General features: G+C 45.8%; 1 protein-coding gene across 1 annotated transcript; it reads left to right on the forward strand.

The window, feature by feature from the left end:
- Positions 1-49: 49 nt before the first annotated feature.
- Cmas (cytidine monophosphate N-acetylneuraminic acid synthetase) lies at positions 50-19,400 on the forward strand. The gene is made up of 8 exons (XM_021190272.2): positions 50-389; positions 7,740-7,882; positions 8,007-8,162; positions 11,284-11,417; positions 14,162-14,256; positions 14,651-14,822; positions 15,610-15,763; positions 18,812-19,400. Exons 1-8 carry the CDS (start codon positions 136-138, stop codon positions 19,000-19,002), a joined length of 1,299 nt encoding a protein of 432 aa, XP_021045931.1. The 5' UTR covers positions 50-135; the 3' UTR covers positions 19,003-19,400.
- The last annotated feature ends 1,147 nt before the right edge of the window (positions 19,401-20,547 follow it).

Consider the following 20,547-nt stretch of genomic DNA (forward strand, 5'->3'; position numbering starts at 1 on the left):
CTCCCAGCGTGCCCCGGGGCTGGCCGAGCCGTGGGCGTGTCCTCCAGCTGCCACAGCAGGCGGGCGGTACCGAGTGGAGTCGGCGGAGCCGAGCTCCCGGATGTGGAGACGTTGGAGCGGCGGCGTGGGAGGAAGATGGACGCGCTGGAGAAGGGGGCCGCCACGTCGGGGCCCGCCCCGCGTGGACGGCCGTCCCGGGGCCGGCCCCCGAAGCTGCAGCGCAGCCGGGGCGCGGGGCGCGGTCTGGAGAAGCCGCCGCACCTAGCAGCGCTGGTGCTGGCCCGCGGCGGCAGCAAAGGCATCCCACTGAAGAACATCAAGCGCCTGGCGGGGGTTCCGCTCATTGGCTGGGTCCTGCGCGCCGCCCTGGATGCGGGGGTCTTCCAGAGGTGCGCATGTGCGGGAGCCGGGCCCGGGTCGGGGGTCGGGGTCCCCAGGCCTGACCCTGGGTCGCCTCCTGCTTGATGGACACCTGTCACCTCTGGGCTGCGCAGACTGCGGGGTGCTGCAAGGCCCGGGTGGCAGCAGGTGCATGAATGGGAGTCGAGTTGGGGCTCTCCAGCTTAGAGAGTCTTCCCTCAGCTTTGAGAAAAAGAAATTCTGTAGCTGTGAGGCTGTGAGTCAGCACAAAGAGGAAATGGTCCCTACGTGTGTACGAGGTATGACTGTTTTATGGGTGTGAATGGGTTTAGCCTACCTCTTAAACTTTGGCCTCACTAACGGCAGTTTTATCTCTGCATCCTCTCGGGCCACCACCGGATTGATCAGGAGTTACAAGTTGATGCCATTCATCCAAGGAGGGAGATAAAAATCCTTTGCCAACAAGGCATTTAAATGCCCGTGCTAGCTGCAGCCTAATTCTGCTTGAATATTGCTACCTTTTGATGGTTTGGTTTTTAAGATGATAATTCTGAAGACTATTGAGTCCCCATAATTTATGAAGGCAGATTTTTTTTTCACCCAACCAACATTGTTTAAAGATGGGATAGCAAAAGATATAAATGTATTAGTTTTCTTTGTGTTTTGACTCAAAGGAAGCTCTGGGTGGAGCTAAAGAAACAGCTGACTTCTGAAAATAACACGTAATAGGAAGTGTGGTAAGGAAAGATAGGGGAGTATCGTGAATTCAGTTCAGCTCAGTAAACGTTTCTTGAGCCCCACTTTTTGCCATACACATGCAAGGAGATAGCAAGATGGTCCGTGTACAGTTCTATCCCTTACAGAGCTCGAGATTGGTTTTTGTTTGGTTTTGTGTTTTTAAACCTCTCAGAATGCAGACTGAAAAGGAGTGAGGCGTTAATTATGTATAGGCTACAGGGACAGAGTAACATCTATGAAGGGAAAAGAGTTTGAAGTCATACTGACCAAAGATTGAGAACAAAATTATTATTTATGACTCTCAGGTCCCATGTCAGGAAATGACTTTCAGAGTGGATTCAGAAAGGGTAATGGTAGAACTGGAGAAATGGCCCAGCGCTTGAGAGCACGTACTGTTTTTCCAAAGGACCCAAGTTCAGCTCTCAGCACCATTGTTGGATAGCTCACAACTGCCTGCAACTCCAGCACCAGGAGATTGGATATCCTTTTCTGGTCTCCACAGGCCCCTGGTCTCACATGGACACATTCACACTTTTAAGGGGGTGGGGGGGTTAATTGATAGAGGAGATGGCTCAGTGGACAGAATGCTTGCCATGTAAGCCTGAGGAACTGACATCTCATTCCCTGAACCCACATAAAATCCAAGTGAGAGACTAGTGCATCTGTAATTACAGCAGGACAGGAGAGTCTGGAAACTCGCGGGACAGTCAGCTTGGTGTACCCAGTGACCAACGAAAGAGAGACCCTGTCTCAAACAAGGTGGCATAGATATGAGGACCAGTGCCTGAGGTTCTCTGACCTCCACACATGTACCAAGGCATTCATGCATGTACTCACACAAACGCCCACCACATTCGCACAGGTGAGTCTTTACGTCCCGTAATTAGGCTCCATAACAAGAGATGAATCTTTTATTCAGCACATGCTATCTATTACTATGTAACTGGTACTTCTGTCTTGAGCCAAGGGTTAGAGAAGCAGCAGGAGCCAGCCATGTAGAACCATGACAGGCGCAGCCCCATGCCCCCTCTGAAGCCATGGACACTGATAAGAAGAGTAAGGCTTGTTGGGCACAGGCCTCGGGTGGAAGGTGTCACCCCTGTTCCATCTCTCCAGAGGTGACGCTGTGCAGCTCATGTGGGGCTTCTGAGGAGTCAACTTTAGCGCTAGTCACATGGACACAAGATGGTCATCTGTTTTCTTGGTTGTCTACTCTCTCGATGGTGTGACATCCATCCAGGTGTCAGCAGGCATTCCTGATCTTTGTAAGCCTGAAGAAAGGTGACTGAGAGGAGGTGATGTGACAGATGGCTGTCTTCCTGACAGTTCCCCTTACCCTGATAGGAGGTGATGTGAGGATGGCTGTCTTCCTGACAGTTCCCCTTACCCGTCACAGGCAAGGCTGCCCTATTGGTTAGTTCTTTGGGGAGTGTGGTAAAACAGTAAAAACATACTTGTTAGTCCTTCCACATGCTGTGATGTCCAAGCTCATCTCTGCACTTCCTGGCTGCCATGAGGTGGGCATCTCTGCTGCACTGTGTTCCCTCCACCATGATACTCTGCCCCATCACAGGCCACAGTGTTCGAGCCGAGCAAGTATAGAAAGACCTCAGAAAGTGAGCCAAAAGGAATCTTTCATTAGGTTGTTTGATGCACTATCACCACAACTACCACAGCTGAGCAACATGCAAAACACGTGTGTGGTATCAGATGAGATTCGATGTTATAAGTACACAAGATGGTGTGCTCTGTCAGGAGAATCTGCAGTTTCTTGACTCAGGATAGGCTGTCCCTTTCTGATGTCAAGGAGAGAGTTATGAGATCCAACTGCCTTTGCATACATGACCATAGTCTTTGTCAGCTTAACACCATATGGCTGATTTGGTCCCGTTCTCATGACATTCCCATCTGAGAAGTTGCAGTGCCTCCAGTTGAACGGACCATTTGTTCAGGGAAGTCATGATGGGCTCAGAGACCCCTAAGCCCTCTCTTACAGAGTGAACTTAGGAAGTTTTCAGTCATAGAAACTCTCTCCTCCATGATAGGACTGTACAGACATGTGCCTTCCCTGTTCACGTGAACTGCGGACCTTCTGCAGTGCAGCTTCTGTCACGAGGCTTGGCACTTGTCTCTCTTCCTGTCTATAAGCTGTTCATAAATCCAGAAGGTTCTTTGTGTGGACTGACTGTTTGAATACCTCTTGATGCCTCTCCCGTCTTTAAAAATGTTGCCGGTTTCTGATTACAGGACACCGGAGTCTAGCTTCTTCCTTATTGCAGTGGCTGTGGAGGACAGCATGCCCTTTGTACTTGTTAGTGTCTGAGTTGGGTTAGTTGCAGAACCCCCTTGCCTTTCCAGGAGCAAACTCACCTTTATGTTTTAAAATCCTCACCTCATCAGGTGACCCCACTGCATCCTGACTCATCCTCAAGCCAGTCACTGTTAAGTAGAAAACAATACCTGCATTCCTTCAGCCAGCCCACCTCCTAAGTCCACAGACAGCCCTCACAGAAGAATCATGAGGTAGGCTAGAGAAGTCACCAAGTGGGGAGAGATTGTGAGTTTAAAAAAAAAAAAAAAAAAAAAAAGCAAGTAGTGAATAGTAGGCATTGGAGATTTTGCTAGGAAATTCCTGCTTCATTTATTGGAATGTATCTATGTGGGGTCCACTGGTGAAATAGCTCAGCAGATAACTACACTTACTGCCAAGCCCAAGAATCTGAATTTGATCCCTGGCATCCACATAGTGGAAGGACAGAGCAGACTTCTCCACACACAGAGGCATCTCTGTGTCCCTCATTCCTGCACACCACAAACATAAAGTGAAAAAAAAGGTAGATTTACCTACACAAAATCCTACTAAGAACGATGTGAGCATCAGCTTCTCTGTAGCGGTCTTCCATCTGTGGAGGACGTGAGCCCTTGCTGGTCTGTGGTTCTTTAGGCTGCCTGTAATACCTAAAGTGATAACAGCAACTAGGAGGAATAAATCCCTTCCGTGGGCCAGCAGCTTGAGCTGGCCAGCTCTGCCCTCTAACCTGTCTGACCGACCTCACTCTGTTTCTGGTGGTGCCTGCTATGAGCGCTAACCCGCTGTGAGGACCTGTCAGGATTAACTGGGTGAAAGAAGGGGCCAGCAGTGCTTCCCTGAGTCTCTGCTGACCCAGTCTGAAAAGTAGTCCAATACTGCTGCTTCATGCCTCAGTTTGTAGGGTGGTGAGGGTGTCGACCACAGCCTCTCCGTGTAATAGTCACCACACCCACCATTGCCCCTTTGTACCCCAACATCTCCATGTACAGGGTGGACTGGAACATACACCTCAGAGGAGAGGCTCATTGGAGCTTCAGGGAGATATTGTGCACTCAGCCCTGATGTTAACTGGCAGTTTTCTTTATATGTAGTGCTCTGAGAACAGTCTGTCTCTTCTCATGGGCAGTGGTTCCCTTGCTTGTAAATGAAGAACTAGTAAGCCTGAAAATGCCTTTCCTTTGACTTTGGACGGTTAATGGAAATGTGTCTTTATTCTGTCTTGCAGATTCCAGCAGACTTTTTCTAGACAGGACAATACAGTGTATATTGCCAGTTTTGCAGGCCAGATGGTCTCTGTTGTAATTTCTCAGTTCTGAGCCTGTATGTTATAAAAGTGGGCATGAATGAAGGAATGTGGCCGTACACCAGTAGAACATTACGCAGTCTGAGGGGGAAACACTGTCCTTCTCATTCTGATTTTTAGTGTATCTTAGATCTTCCATTAAAATGTGTACATTGAGATTGAACTGGCTTTGTAGGACCTCTGGAGGACTTTGCAGCATCCTCCCTGCCTGCAGCTCTTACTTTTCTTCCTTCAGCGAACACTTAGGTTAGGAGGAGATGGAAGAAGTGTGTGGTGGCCTGATTGATGTGCATTTTTCAGGACCAGAGACCAAGATTCTGTTGTTCAGAGCCATGCTTTGACTGGGGGTTAGGGGCAGGGTTGTCAGCCTGCACATGATAGAAGTTAACAGGACTTTTCCAGTCCCGAAACTAGCTGGTGAGCATATTCGCTAGAAGACAGTTCCTCGAGCCTGGAAGACCCGTGGTTTTCAACTGTGCGTCAGCATGGTGTGAGCAAATCTGAGAACAAGTTGATCTTTTGACTCTTGTATAACATAGTGGTGAAAATTGACATACATTTTAGTTTCATTTCTAAGCCTTCATGTTTATGATTTGTGAGGGGCCTATGCTCTGTTATCATCCCTGAAATGACACTTTGTGGTTTAAAGTCATTGTCACAGGCACCATGGCTGATACTGTGTGTATTGAGTTAGGTGGAGCATCAGTTCATTCCAGAGTAAAGCCACTGACAATTACTTCCTGGAGTACATTTTAGGTCTGTTCATTCTCAGTCATTCTTTCACTTACCCATTCCATCTGACGGCCCTCAACCAAAGAAAGGTGTGTCCACCTGGTCCCTTGTGTTAAGTATGTTGTCACATGTCATATACGCAAAGCTTTTTGGTTTTCTTCCAGATTAAATGAGCCAATGCAGTTTGTTACATCTCCTGTTTCAGTTCCTCTTCCTTCTGTGGCAGGCAGCTTATATTTAATGCCCATAGCTATAGGCGCATCTATAGTTAACAGCACCTGTGCTGTGCTGTGCTGTGCTGTGCTGTGCCATTGCTGCTCATAAGCACTCTCCAGTCCATCCATCAAACACAAGCCAAGTATATGTAGATGACAAGAACTGTAAAGCGTGTGGGGGAGAGTAAGGCATTAGAAGGAGTGTGGGCACTGAGTTGATTCTTGAATCTCTGAGTTGATTCCTGCTTAGCAGGAATTACCACATTGTATGGGCCCATCTCTACTGAAAGGCCAAGAGCATGAGGAAGCATTGTCCTGCACTAGCTGTCAAACCCCAGCCCAGATAGAGCCAGCAAGCATTTCTGGGATGAGGAATGAGAGAAGGAAGGAAGGGGGACAAGCTGATAAACTTTTTAATTTGTCTTGCAGACATTTAAAGCTGATCCCTGAGTCTCCACTGGTGATCATCACAGTTCTTGAGCTGTAAAGTAAATGCCAGGAGACACATGCCTGCGCGCTTCTTCATTTTTCTGTGTTCTCCTTATCCTTCCCTTCACCTGCAGGTTCAAAACCCAGCTCAGTTGTTTCATTAGCATCAGTGTTCCACTGGGGACAGGGGTGGGGACTCTGTCACCAAACCATTTACAGTACAAAAGAAATCATAAGGAGATGGGGGCTTATTGACTTTATCCTCAATTTAAATCCTCAATTAATGTATTCTTATATAGATAGTGGTGGGCCGTGTGTGTGTGTGTGTGTGTGTGTGTGTGTGTGTGTGTGTGATCACTCTCCACCTGATTCCATGAGGCAGGCTCTCTGAGGTTGGAGCTAGGCTGGCAGACACCAATTATCAGCAATCCTCCTGTTTCTGTCTATCAGAATTCTCCATTACAGGTATACCTGGCAGCCTTGTCTGGCTTTTTTCAATAGGGACTAGAGGTTTGAACTCAGATCACCTAGCAAATATACTCACCCACAGAATCATCTTTCCAGCCCTTAAGTCCTCTTTCTACAAGTGCGGAAGGGAATATAGGAACATAATAAATGAAATCTAGAGGTTAGAAAATTTCCTTTTCTTAAGTGATCTTGGAAATAGGGTGTGTATATTCTTTCTCTCGACATAAATGCTGAATGAATTGGACAGAAAGAAAAGAGTACATGTGTATGACAGAGTCCAAATCTTGAAATATCTGCATTTAAAGCATTGTGGTCCAAGTAACATTTATGTCTTCTATCTCTAGAAATGGGAGTTTGTGAAGGTTCAGAAAAGAGAGCCTCAGTAGAGACTAGCTTGTCTGCGCAGGCGTGGCTCTCTGTCTCGGGCACACAGAACGCAGTAGGCAGCTGCGCAGGCGTGGCTCTGTCTCGGGCACACAGAACGCAGTAGGCAGCTGAGGTACAGTGCTTAGAGGTGGGCCTTCCCCAGCCTGGGCAGCCATGGTCTCTGCCACAGTGGTGAGTGCCCAGTTGTCCACATGCTCACTGTTTAAGCATAAAGTTGGATTTTCTGGGCACGTGAGTCCAAATCTGGATATTGAACCTCTTCTAATCTTAAAACTATTTCAGTTAAGCCAAGTCCAGTGTACTTTTACATACATATTACTGTCCTGTGAATGATATTTTGGATTTAAATTGGCAGATCACCTTCAGCTCACTTTAGATTTGACTTCTAGTGATAACTTAGTCAATGGCTATCTTAAAAATACTGAGTTCATTTTTCCTAGTTTGTAGAAATAGAATTTTGAACCTAAACAACATTTTTTTGTGTGTTGCTTTTTTGTTTTTGTGCATTGTTTTGGATCTCTGTGTTTATTTTGGTTTTTTTTTTGGGGGGGGGCGGGTTGAATCAAGGTCTCCCTATGTGTCACTAACTGACCTGGGATTCAGGAACATCACCCCAACCTGCTTCCTGAGCCTTGAGGATCCAGGCACATACCACGATGCCTAGATTAATGTTGCTGTACTTGTGCAAAACCTTTTTCAACACCAAGTTGTGTGCATTGGTGCGGAGCTCTGCCTTACTGTTGGCAGTCTCTTCTGGTGACTTGGTTATTTAACTCTCTTTTTACTGTCCAAACAGTGTGTGGGTTTCAACAGACCATGATGAAATTGAGAATGTGGCCAAACAGTTTGGTGCACAGGTCCATCGAAGAAGTTCTGAAACGTCCAAAGACAGCTCTACCTCACTAGACGCCATCGTAGAATTCCTGAATTATCACAATGGTATGAGTTTGACTACTCAATTCAAATCGTACCAAAACAAGCCTTATGTGAACAGTTCATAAGATGTCAGTGTTGTGTGATCACCAGGGTGGTGCTTGACGCCTTCCCTTTGTGTTGTCCTCAGAGGTTGACATTGTGGGGAATATCCAAGCTACGTCTCCATGTTTACATCCCACTGACCTCCAGAAAGTTGCAGAAATGATCCGAGAAGAAGGATATGACTCTGTCTTCTCCGTTGTGAGGCGCCATCAGTTTCGATGGAGTGAAATTCAGAAAGGAGGTAACCAACTCATTGTACTAAAAGCCAAGCCTTGTTTAGTTTTGTTAGTATAAACATTGTTAGCAGAAAGAGAGTTAAGGAACAGTGAGAGTGCTTGGTGCGCAGCTGCAGTAGGCAGTGACAGGATATTCCAGGCTAGAACTTGTTATAAAGCAAAATGGTAAAAACCAAATCAATTCATCTCCCACTCTAGACGTTCTAGCCTATGTTTCTGTTAGCTTTGAAGCAGACATGCCAGTTTTCAGAGTAGAGACTTTGTGTTTGTTTTTGGCCTGTTAGGGGAGCTCCAGACAGATCATACCAGACCCTCCCCAGGGAAATCCTGAAGTTAAAGTGATGTGCTAGTTAAATCAACTCAGCAAATATTTCGGGTAAAGAGATGACAGGTCCCTGAGTATGGTCATACATATGAAAGAAGCTGGGAGTGACTGAGTAAACACATCACAACACTCAGAGTGAGTGTCGGGGACAGCTCTTTCATCTCTTCGTTTGCTGTGATCCTTTGGAGCCCCTGGGAAGCAGAATATGACTGGTGGGTGCCATCTAAACCAGGCTGGCATTTCTTGGGCTCTGTTACATTCCTTGTTTATAAAGTCATAGCTGCTATGTAATCAGTACATCACAGGTTTCCTGTTACATTTTCTATGCTAGTTACAGTAGATGTGCTGTCCAACATGGCCGTCCTAGCAGCACTGGAAGTGCTGACCATGCAAACTCAAATGCCTCTGAAAAGTAGAGATACAAATTGTAGGAGAATGAGGAAACGGCTATGGCATTCACCACAGCGTGTGATTCTGATCCCTCCAAACGTGTAAAAAGATGGTTAGCCGTAACAGCCTTCCATAGGCTCAGTACTTGGCAGACAGAGGCAGGGGGAAGCTGGCTGGCTAGAGCCATCAGTCCGAAAGCTCTAGATTTGAATGAGAGGACCAGCTGCACAAAGTAAACAGGAAAATGCCTAAGGCCAATGTCAGGCCTGCAGTGTTATACACCCCACACATACACACATTCTCACATGTGTCACCATCATAGACCTGTGCACACACCAAATAGAAGGAAAAAGCACACACTGCGTTCCTACGATTTAGAGTGAATTGAGGGGTCACAGTGTCTTGTTAATAATCTTATATTTACAACATGGTAATTGTTTCCTTCTGGCATTTTAAGACTGGTTTCAGAAGCTGCAATATAAAGATTCCCCTGTCTTCTATGTTTTCTCAGTGAGAACCAGCTACCATCTCCATGATCACTGATTTCTCCAAGTCTAGTGTGTCTGCTTCTCAGGTGCTCTTAAGATTCTCTGGTTTCTCTTCTCCACAGCATGGTGTGGCTCTGCTTTTCTTAGTTCCCCTCAAGTAGGCTAGAAACTTGCTAGTGTGTGTGAGCCCTGAGATGTTTTTCTGCACGTTTTCTTTGTCCTCTTTCTGGAATCCATACTAAGTTTTTCGTTTCTGATTTGTATTTCTCTGTTGGCTCTGCTCTCTTTATATCTCTGTCAGTTTTGAGAAATCAATCAATCCTAGCTGGTGTGTGTAAGAGTATATTAATTATCTCCTCAGCCATTTTAGCAGTTGAATTACTTCAGTTTTTTCCCTAGTCTGCATATTTGAGATCAACCATTCCCTGTTGAAATTTCCATGTTTATCCATTTCAAACTCTTTTTCTTTAATGTCTTTAGCATACTTATGGCAATTACTGGAAAGTTCTTGGTACAAATTCTAGCATTTTTGTTTATTTCTCTGAGTCACTTCTCCTTCCATTCATCTTTTTGAATGTGGCTTTCATATTTCTGCTTCTCTGAATGTCTCATGATGTGGCAAGCACTTGCCATAAACATTGGAGTCCACATTTCCCTTCAGAGAGCACGTACCTTCTCTGTGAGACACAGGAATAAGGGGCTGATGGTGAGGATGCAGTTGTACTAGACTCATTAGACTGTAATTCCAGTCCACTGCCCAATGCAGGTGCACATTACAGGAAGGCCTTGTAGGTACAGTGGGCTCCCTCTCAGCTGCCATAGAGAGGGCAGGAAATGGTAACACAGAGTTGTATGAGGACAGGAGATGCCACTACATGGTACTGTGAGGACAGGAGGCACCAGCACACGGCGCTGTAAGGAAAGGACAGAGCCAGTCCCATGGTCCTGTAAGGTCCTTGCCTGGTCCCCAGCACCGGGACTTGGTGGCAGAAAGAACTGCTGTTAGAGTTGTGTTTCCTGTGTCTGACAGTCTGTGGCCACATCCATCAGTTAGAATTGCTCCTCAGGTCCTCACTCAGCACAGTCTCTGCTTGGGCCAAGTGTGAGCGAGCTTGCAGACCATCTGTCCTCATGCTCCATAACCTGTTTCCCAGGAGAGGGGCTTGTCCTGGCCCATCTTGTTGAATCCTGGATTTTTAGCTGCCTGTCACTACACAGTGTACACATACATAAGGCTTTCAATTCAGATCTCAGCACTGGGGTAATACTGGGCATGGTGGCACATGGCTGCCATCTATCCCACCACTCAGGAAGTGGAACCAGAAACATCAGAAGATTAAAGTGATAGTCAGCTAAGTATGGAATTTGAGGCCAGCCTGGGTTACATGAAACTCTCACAAAACAAAACAAAACAAACAAAAAACCAACCAAACAAAACAGAACAACAAAAACCCCCAAAACAAAAAGGTTCAGTGATTTAATAGGAAAGTCCTTAGTTTTCTGTGACAATTCTATAAAAGTACTTTCTACCCATGTTAGATAAATACACACACTGTATTACTGCATCTGGAAATAATGGGATATAGACTAAGGAGGTTAAGCACAGAATGATATTTGATGGCAAGTCACAATCCTTGGAACTGTATAAAGCTTGATGCTTGCCCTCCAAAACCACAGAGCCTATGTACATCTCTTAACCCCGAGTCTCTGAATTTCTTCACGAAATACCTATCTGATACTAAGTATTTAAAGGGAGAGGCGAATCATCAGGAGTGTTAGCAGCTCTCCCTTTACAGTAATACCTTTTGTTTATCTAGATACAGATGTCTGCATTCTGAGAGGAATTTTATTTGTGCTTTTAAAGTTATTAAGTGAACAGTGTCTATTCAAAGTAATGTAGACTACTGTAGCTTTTGCTTTCAGTTCGTGAAGTGACTGAGCCTCTAAACTTGAATCCAGCTAAACGGCCTCGTCGACAAGACTGGGATGGAGAGTTATATGAGAACGGCTCATTTTATTTTGCTAAAAGACATTTGATAGAGATGGGTTACTTACAGGTTTGTATATTCATTTTATAAAACTCTTCACACCCTCTGTGTTGTACTCTGGAACTCTGGGAGAAGCTTGTCTGTACCATTTCTGAGGAGAAGCAGGGTTACCATCTGGGATGTTGACCTGCAGCATTACCTCCAAGGAGAGCTTTGGGATTCCCAGTAACTGTCTGTGCAGTCTGTTCAGTTAAACATTGAGATAAAAAAATGAAACGAGGGCCGAGAGCTCCTGGCATCCTGTGTTTGCATTAGCCCGCTCAGTTGTGTGTATCCATATTAGGTTATAATTAGATTGTGGCTGTGTGGTTAAATAATTTCTACTACTTTACAAACAGAAAACAACCAATTCAGCAGATCTGAGAGAGAGTTGACCTACCTGGTTTTCTTGAAGGCCACATTCTCTCTCTGGGTCACCTTGGCTGTGTCATTCTGTGTGCTCACTTTCTGCTCTCATTTCTGAGAGGGTTGGCTGTCTCATTCTTAGAGCCTGCATGGCTATGTCATATACTTGAAAATTGGCTCATTTTCACTATCAATGACAAGCTGTCCTCTACAGCAGTCTGCACAGCTGTGGAGGAGCGTGCTCATTCCTACCCCACTGTGCAGAGGGAACCATTGTGGCTCTGAAAATGAAATAATGAGGAGCTGTGGGCACTTAGGAGCACTGACCCATCTCCCAGAGGACCCAGGCTCACGTCCCAGCACCCACATGGCAGCTCACAGCCATCGGTAACTCTAGTTCCAGTAGATTCAGTAGCTTCGTCTGGCCTTCTTGTGCACAGACATGAATTCAGACAAAACACAGTCTGTATACATGAAAATAAATAAACCTATAAAAATGAAATAATTCAGGACAGACACACACTGCCCAAATTGAGATGGGCCTACTTTACAAAAGCAGTGGGGGAGCAGGTGGCAGAGCATGGATAGAAGGAGATGGGGGGGGGGGGGGCAGGGAAATGGCTCTGGGTAAACCTCTTGCATGCAACAGTGAAGACTGAAGTTCAGATTCCCAGAAGCCACTGAATGCCTGGGGGATGTGGTCCTGCCTGTAATTCCAGTGCAAAAAAGGGAGGGAGACCAGGCATCCCCTGGCCACCGTGGTGTGGTCTGTCCCAATGAGTAGGTGGAAAGTGATTGGGGGAGACTCCCAGTGTCACTCTGAGGCCTTCGCACGTTTATGAGCACACGTTCTTGTACACCTACACATGTGTATCCACACACGGGAACATCACGCACTGAAGACTAATTTAGTGGTGGTCCGCCTTCTCAACATGCAGAAGACTGGTTCCAACTGCTAGCACCAAAAGAAAAACCGCTCTACTCTAAAATTGCTCCTGTGATTCATGTTCTGAGAACAAAAGATTTTTTTCCCTAGTCTTTAGGACAGTACATAGGCATTCATTTCATTATAGAGTTGAGGAAGGATAGCTCTCTCTCTCTCTCTCTCTCTCTCTCTCTCTCTCTCTCTCTCTCTCTCNCACACACACACACACACACACACACACACACACACAATTATCCCTAGTTCTTTTCTAAGGACACCTGTGGTCTAGCCCTTCCCTAATGTGTACTAATGTGTAGATAAAAATTGTGTTTCTCACTGTAACAAGATTTGTGAAAACAGTTTTTAATTTTCATTCCCTCATATATTACATCCCGACTGCAGTCTCCTCTTCCTCCTCTCCTTCCAGTCCCTCCTCACCCACCTCCCTTCAGAAAAGAACAGGCCACCCAGGGGTGTTACCAAACACGGCATAACAACCTGTGATAAGATTAGGTACATACCTCATCCCAAGGCAACTCAGGAGGAGGGAAAGGTCCCAAAAGCAGTCAGAAGGGTCAGAGACAGCCCCGCTCCCACTGTTAGGAGTCCCACATAAAGACCAAGCTACACAACCGTAATGAATATGCAGAGGACCTAGGGTGAAAACAGGTTTTAAAAATTAAGTTTAGTTGGCCATCAATGGGAGGAGAGGCCCTTGGTCTTGCGAAGATCATATGCCCCAGTACAGGGGAATGCCAGGGCCAGGAAGTGGGAGTGGGTGGGTTGGGGAGCAGGGTGGGGGGAGGGTAAAGGGGGCTTTGGGGATAGCATTTGAAATGTAAATGAAGAAAATATCTATTTAAAGAAGGGAAAAATTAAGTTTTCCAACAATTGATCTGGTCACTGAAACATCAGAGGAAACATTCTTCTCTCAGCCTGTGCCCTGGACTCTGCCTCAGCCTAGTCATGCGCTGTGCACCCGGGGACCTGAGACACAGTGGTACTGTGGGTGGCTATTCCAGCACCCCGGGGACCTGAGACACAGTGGTACTGTGGGTGGATATTCCAGCACCCCGGGGACCTGAGACACAGTGGTACTGTGGGTGGATATTCCAGCACTGGCCAGGGACCAATGACCTGAAAACCTGGCGCTGCTGTCAGTGGACATTGGAAACCTGTCATGTGGCAGAGGGAAAACAGAAGACGTCAGGGTCCTAGGCCGCTGCTGTGGTTGGAGTGTTGGAGGGAGGGCATCCTCTCTGCCCTTTCACCTTCAATCCAGGCTGCTTAAAGGGACGCAGGGGACCTGCACGGTAGACAGAGTTCAGAGCTCATTTGTCGGCCTGAGTCTCACTTCAGAGTGATCATTTCTGGTGCGTCCCTGGCTTACTAGAGTCTTTGTTTTCTCGATGTAAACCCAGATCCAAGCTGCATATACACACATGACTGTCAGAGTAACACTCAGCATCTCTGTTGTCTTTAGGGTGGAAAAATGGCGTATTATGAAATGCGAGCTGAGCACAGTGTGGATATAGACGTGGACATCGATTGGCCGATTGCAGAGCAAAGAGTTCTGAGGTAAAGGAAGGGGAAAGCCTGAGCTAGCCGTGGGCCTAAGCCCAGGTCTGTCTTTAACTGGCCTTCTAGGCAGTGCCTGGAGACAGTCTTTGTGCTCATTTTCCTTGAATAGGGAAGGCGTGTGTGTGTGTGTGTGTGTGTGTGTGTGTGTGTGTGTGTGTGTGTGTGTGTGTATAGAACACTTGCAGTGACTTCCGTGCTGAGCTGGGAGGTGCAGTCTGGCATGCAGTACTGCTTGTCGGAGCTCTCCCTCTGTCTGCAGAGTGCAAGTGAAGTGAACTGAAGAGGAGGAGTGTCAGGTGGCCCACGGCGCTGCTGTCCACTGCTGCCTGTGACAGGGAGCACGTTGGGACTGTTGAATTTGTGCTCACAGTTCTGTCTTGGTTTCTTTTAGATTTGGCTATTTTGGAAAAGAGAAGCTGAAGGAGATAAAGCTTTTGGTTTGTAATATTGATGGATGTCTCACCAATGGCCACATTTATGTATCAGGAGACCAAAAAGAAATAATATCTTATGATGTAAAAGATGCTATTGGCATAAGTTTATTAAAGAAAAGTGGTATTGAGGTATGTGCTCCCTTAATTATAATAGTACCTACAAGATTCTGATTCAAAGAACATTTCCAGTAATTGAGAGATTTAAAGTTCACTATTTACATAAAGTTTTTGAAGTATTGCTTGGTGTATTCCTAGAGAACTATCAACACTTGAAAGATAAAATTGGGCTTTTTTTTAGCCATTAATATTTCGTACTTAGTCATATTTTAAATATATTTCTTCATTTTCCGTAGGACCTTAAACAAGGAAAATTTCCTTAGTTAGTGTTGGCAACTAGAAAGGGGCAAGCACCATGTAGGCTTTTAAAGTATGGCTTGTTTGTGTGAATGAAACTATTAATTCAGAATAACATAGCGTATATAAGTATATTTTTCTTAAAATAAAGATTAAGCCAGGCCCGGCGGCGCAAACCCGAAACTCCAGCTACTAGGGATCATGAGTTCAGGGACTGACAGCAACTCAATAATACCTGTCTCAAGTAAAACATGGAAAGGAGGCTGGCCTGAAACTCTGACCATGTGTGCATGATACCTTGGATTCAGTCCATGATGTGGGAAGGAAAAAAGTAAGTACAGTCACTAGAAATGTTCAATATGTGATGCTCTGAGCAGGTGACCTACAGGGAGCAGTCTGTGTGTCCCTGGGCACAGCTGGTGTGGTACCTTGATAGGCCTTGGAAGTGAAGCAAGCTTTGTGAGGCTCAGGGGACCACTCATGTGTGACGTGTGTCTTCACAGCTTGATTCATCAAGCCCGTCTGTTTCCCTCTCCTCCTAACGGCCCCACTTCTTTTCCAGGTGAGGCTCATCTCAGAAAGGGCCTGCTCCAAGCAGACGCTCTCCGCCTTAAAGCTGGACTGTAAAACAGAAGTCAGTGTGTCAGATAAGCTGGCCACCGTGGATGAGTGGAGAAAGGAGATGGGCCTGTGCTGGAAAGAAGTGGCCTATCTCGGTGGGTCATCTGAGGATCTGTTTATCCTGTCAAAAATGACCAGAAGGGAGAGTTCCTAAGTGACTGTAGGGAAGTGGGGATCTCTTAAGCTGCAGACCAGAGCACTACATTAGTACAGTCTGGGCCCATGAGAAGGCTGCTGGGCAGTGGCAGTCACTTCCCATCTGGTAACCAGAGGTCGCTCCCTAGGATGTGTCTGGTAAAAAGAGAAATGGCCTTTAACTCTCTAACCTCCACACGAGAACCCTGGCCCATGCTTACCACACTACCCCCACCCTCAGGTAGCCATTGAAACAGCTGTTCTGAAGCCTACCGTGGCAGTGTCACACTGTCACCATGTCAGTAAGCTGGAGGTGTCAGGAGTACATGCCTCAGAGCTGCTACAGAGACTACAGTTGAGGCAAAGGTCCAGCAGGTTCTGATACATAACATTTTTTACTATTTGCTTTTTAACCTATACATTTTAAGGAAGAACTTGGGGGACTGCGCCACTGATAGAGAAAACGAGCCCACCTCCTGTCCCACACCAGCAGTGCATGCACACGAGGGGACTGTGCTGGCATCTGTTTAGTGGCATGTTCAGAGCCGTGTGAGAGTTGCAAGTTAGTGCTAAGCAGACACACTTAGCTGATCCCTACTGCATGCACACATGGAACTAGTGCTAGAACCATAGATAGCATCAAGCCTATAGAGCTGACAGCCTGGTGATGTCAGCATTGTATTAAAAAGAGCAAGTTGCTAAGGTGCACCGTGACTACATACAGATTGTGCACGAAGCAGACACGGACAGATGACACCAGCCTCAAGAAGCCTACATGAGCCTGTGTTCTTGAGGTGCTGGAATAACTTTGGAGCCCAATATAGAGAACAATCCAATATCACATTTGTTATAGAAAGCACCACCCATGTGATACATAGGATTCCTGCTGTACCCACTGTCCATGAGGCTCAAAGAAGCTTCCATATGAATGACTTTGCATGCTCATAATCAAAGAGAAAACTAAACTAACAGAGTGGAAAACAGAAGGCTTCGCCTCATAGGAACTGGGGCATTTATGTAGGCATAGGCCAAGAATCAGACTTCAGAAGGCATTGACAAAGGAGTGGTGATAATTATCCTGCATCGTACCATTTGCTTGCATTAAAGAAAATGCTGCCGGGCAGTGGTGGCGCACGCCTTTAATCCCAGCACTTGGGAGGCAGAGACAGGAGGATTTCTGAGTCTGAGGCCAGCCTGGTCTACAGAGTGAGTTCCAGGACAGCCAGGGCTACACAGAGAAACCCTGTCTCGAAAAACCAAAAAAAAAAAAAAAAAAAAAAGGCTGCTGTGCTGAATATGCATGTCGTAAACCCCTTCAACACACACACACACACACACACACACACAAAACAAAACAAAACAAAACTTGGAGGTTAGGAAGTAGAGAATACTTCCTAAGTGTTTACTTCAGAATGCAAACACTGTTTCAAAAAGGCACATAAAAATACATGCCAGGGCTGGAAAAATGGCTCACTACTTAAGAGTGCTGCTATTCTCAGAGAACACAGGTTTGATTTCCAGCACACATAGCAGTTTACAACCAGCTGTAACTCCAGTCCAGGGGATCCAGCGCCCTCTTCAGGCTTCCAGAGGCACTATATACACATGGTGCAGAGACATACATGCAGATAAACACTCATACACATAAATCTTTTAAGATTTCTGAGCAGTGTTAGTACTGTGCCAGATGTGGTGGTGTGTGCCCATAGGCCCAGCATAGGAAGGTAGGAGGATTATAGGTTCAAGCTTGCATCTCAATAACTCTTGTAAGGAAAATTTAACCTTAGACAGGATCACCTAGAGTAACGCGGGTGTTACTTCTCCGTGGGAACCATTCAGTTCAGTACGTGAATTACCGGGGAACATTTCTGTGGGTGGACACTAAGCACTGGGAGGCAGCGTTTTCTCAGTGCTCCTGGTGGTCGGATCCAGAATGGTGGCTATCTCACTGCTGGCCTCTGGTGTTCCTTCTAAAAGAGGTATTGGGCAGGGCAGGCAGGGGAGGATGGAGTTTGTTAATGTAATTTAGTATTTATTTCAGTGCTTGTGGTGTGACAGCCTTCCTACACATAGTATATGACATAGAAGCCAGAGAGCTGTTGTAGCTGGAAAGGGGGAGACTTGGATTAGCAAGTGCACCGTGTGGGCTTGGCTCCTGATTTTAAAATTTCAAAATGAAAAAGACAGTTCAGAAGGGCGTAGAGAGGTGGCTTCAGACCTCAGTCTGAAGAGCCAGCAAGATGGTCCAGTGGAGAACACGACTTGCTACGAAGCCCGATGACTTGAGTTCAACCCTAGACCCTCGTGGTAGGAGGAGAGAAGCAGCTCCCACAAGATGTCCCCTGCCTTCCACGTGCACACACACTAAGTATATGAGCAAGCTAGTGACTGAGAGACATCTGACACTGACCCTGGCCTCCACGCACATATGCCCACACACACAAAAACAAGTGTTGAGATAGTTGGTGATGTTTGACCATAATCAGTTATTAAATTATTTTAAGGAATTATTATTTATTGTGTGAGTTTGATAACTATATTTTTATTAGCTATAAATGCTTAAAGGTTTGGGACTAAGGGCCAGGATGTGGTGGCACACACCTTTAATAGCACTCTGGAGGCGGAGGCAGAGACAGAATCTGTCTGGGTATTCCTTCCACACTCTACCTCTAAGAAAACTAGAGTATAGGACATAGAGAGAAATAATGATTAAATAATCTGAAGCTGATGATTACTACATATGATAGCTTGGACCCTTACATGTATTTGGTTTTTCACTCAACAAAGCTATCATTTGTAATTCAAGTACAGAATTTCCGATCATTATAATATACACATACTCCATTCTCCCTCCAGGTCCCATTCACACTTGTACTTAAAGGGATTGCTTTGTTCTGTATGATTGTCAGTGTTCCTATGGATATAACTATTACTGGTTGTGGTTTGTATCGTTTTGCTGGAACGTTCTGGGTCTCTTTCATATTGAATGGCTTCTGTCTCACTCACAGGCAATGAAGTGTCTGATGAAGAATGCCTGAAGAGAGTGGGCCTGAGCGCTGTTCCTGCCGACGCCTGCTCTGGGGCCCAGAAGGCTGTGGGGTACATCTGCAAATGCAACGGTGGCCGGGGAGCCATTCGCGAGTTTGCAGAGCACATTTTCCTCCTGATAGAAAAAGTTAATAACTCATGCCAAAAATAGAAAATGTTGTAGTGTGAGGGGCAGGGAGATTGAAGCCTTTTTCAGCCATTTTGCATTGTTTTTGATCAAGTCCCGAAGTATAATCTGCAGGCGTGTGATCTGATTTGTGAGGTACTTTCCTATTCTCAAAGCTGAGTTTTCTCAAATCATTGTTCCAGAATCCACGACGTAATTATGTCTGTTTTCTTCTTGATGCAAGGTAATTACTGAGGGATTGACCTAGTCTTTCTCCGACCTCTAGCGAATGCAAGTCAGACATCATAAACAATCAACTTTGTATTGTGCCCTGTCAAACTGTGTTTGTGTGGTGTTAATGATACTGGGATTTTATTTATTTTAAAGCAGTGTGTCTGGTAAGACACACCTGTGTTAATAAAGTTACCGTTCACAGACTTGAAGTTTCTGTACTGTGGAAGACACACACGTCCTAGGTGTTACCTTTAAGCACTAGCTGTATAGATCAGAAACAAGCGCCTGGACACCAAGTGACTGTGCTTTGAATGTGCACACGTTCATGCCTGTGCTTAATTGACTTATAGAGGGCAGAATGGATCATTGGCAACTATGACTGAAGCAATGCTACCTTCATATACTGAACTTGACTTTCACTGTGACTTTTGTGGCCAATGCAGATTGTCCTGTATCCCAAGAGCTGGGCATCAGCTCATAAATATACTCACTTAACAAGTAGGAAATGTGGTTCACAGAACATTTACACCTCTTTCCACCATTAAAAAACAACCAAACCATTAGTGCTGACTAGTAGGTCCCTCATGCCCACTGTATGTAGCCAGCAGTTCTGTCACTGTGGGTCTGCGGTTCAGAGTCATCCCTAGAGGCAGGCACAAGTTAGGAAGAGACGGGTGGCTTTGTCTTCATTTCTTTGCCTCTTGTCCTGACTTTGTTCCTGACTTATTGTGTGTGCCCCAAGGTTCTCATCCCAGGTTTCACCTCTAACCTCAGCACGGATGTATCAGATCTAACTACCAACCCCTAGTCTGCAGGCGAGCCCTGGTTATATCACAAGACAGTTCATGTAACAAGCCAGAGCACTGGCCTTATTAGTCTGAGCTCGCTGACACCATTGTAATAAGACATTACGGCCTAGGGACTATGGTGGCACATGCCTCAGGCATATGTCTCAGGATTCTGGGACAAAAAGATAGGGAGGTCAGTGCCATGTGAGCTGTCCCAAATAACTTAAAGTGAGTTAAAACAGCTTTCCTCAGTTTCTCCTGTTCAAATAGCAAGTTTTGAGTTTGATGCTGCAGGCTCTACACCCTTTCAAGTTGTGAATGGTTTTTCTAGGTCCTTTGTTCACATGTTTGATGTTATCTTTTGTAGAATCTTCTAGGGGCTCCATGCTGACCACAGAAAACCACTTCAGGTCAAACACTGGCCACAACCTAGTATTTTCAGCCCATTTCCAATTACTCTGGGTTGCCCCAGTTAGTCAGGGTTTTATGTTATTTCCCAACAGTGCCCATGTTTAGCCTGTTGTCAAATCTCACCCATATCAGCATGAACTGTTCATTCCTCAGAAAC

Source organism: Mus pahari, chromosome 2, assembly GCF_900095145.1.
Source record: "Mus pahari chromosome 2, PAHARI_EIJ_v1.1, whole genome shotgun sequence".
NCBI classification, from domain to species: domain Eukaryota; kingdom Metazoa; phylum Chordata; class Mammalia; order Rodentia; family Muridae; genus Mus; species Mus pahari.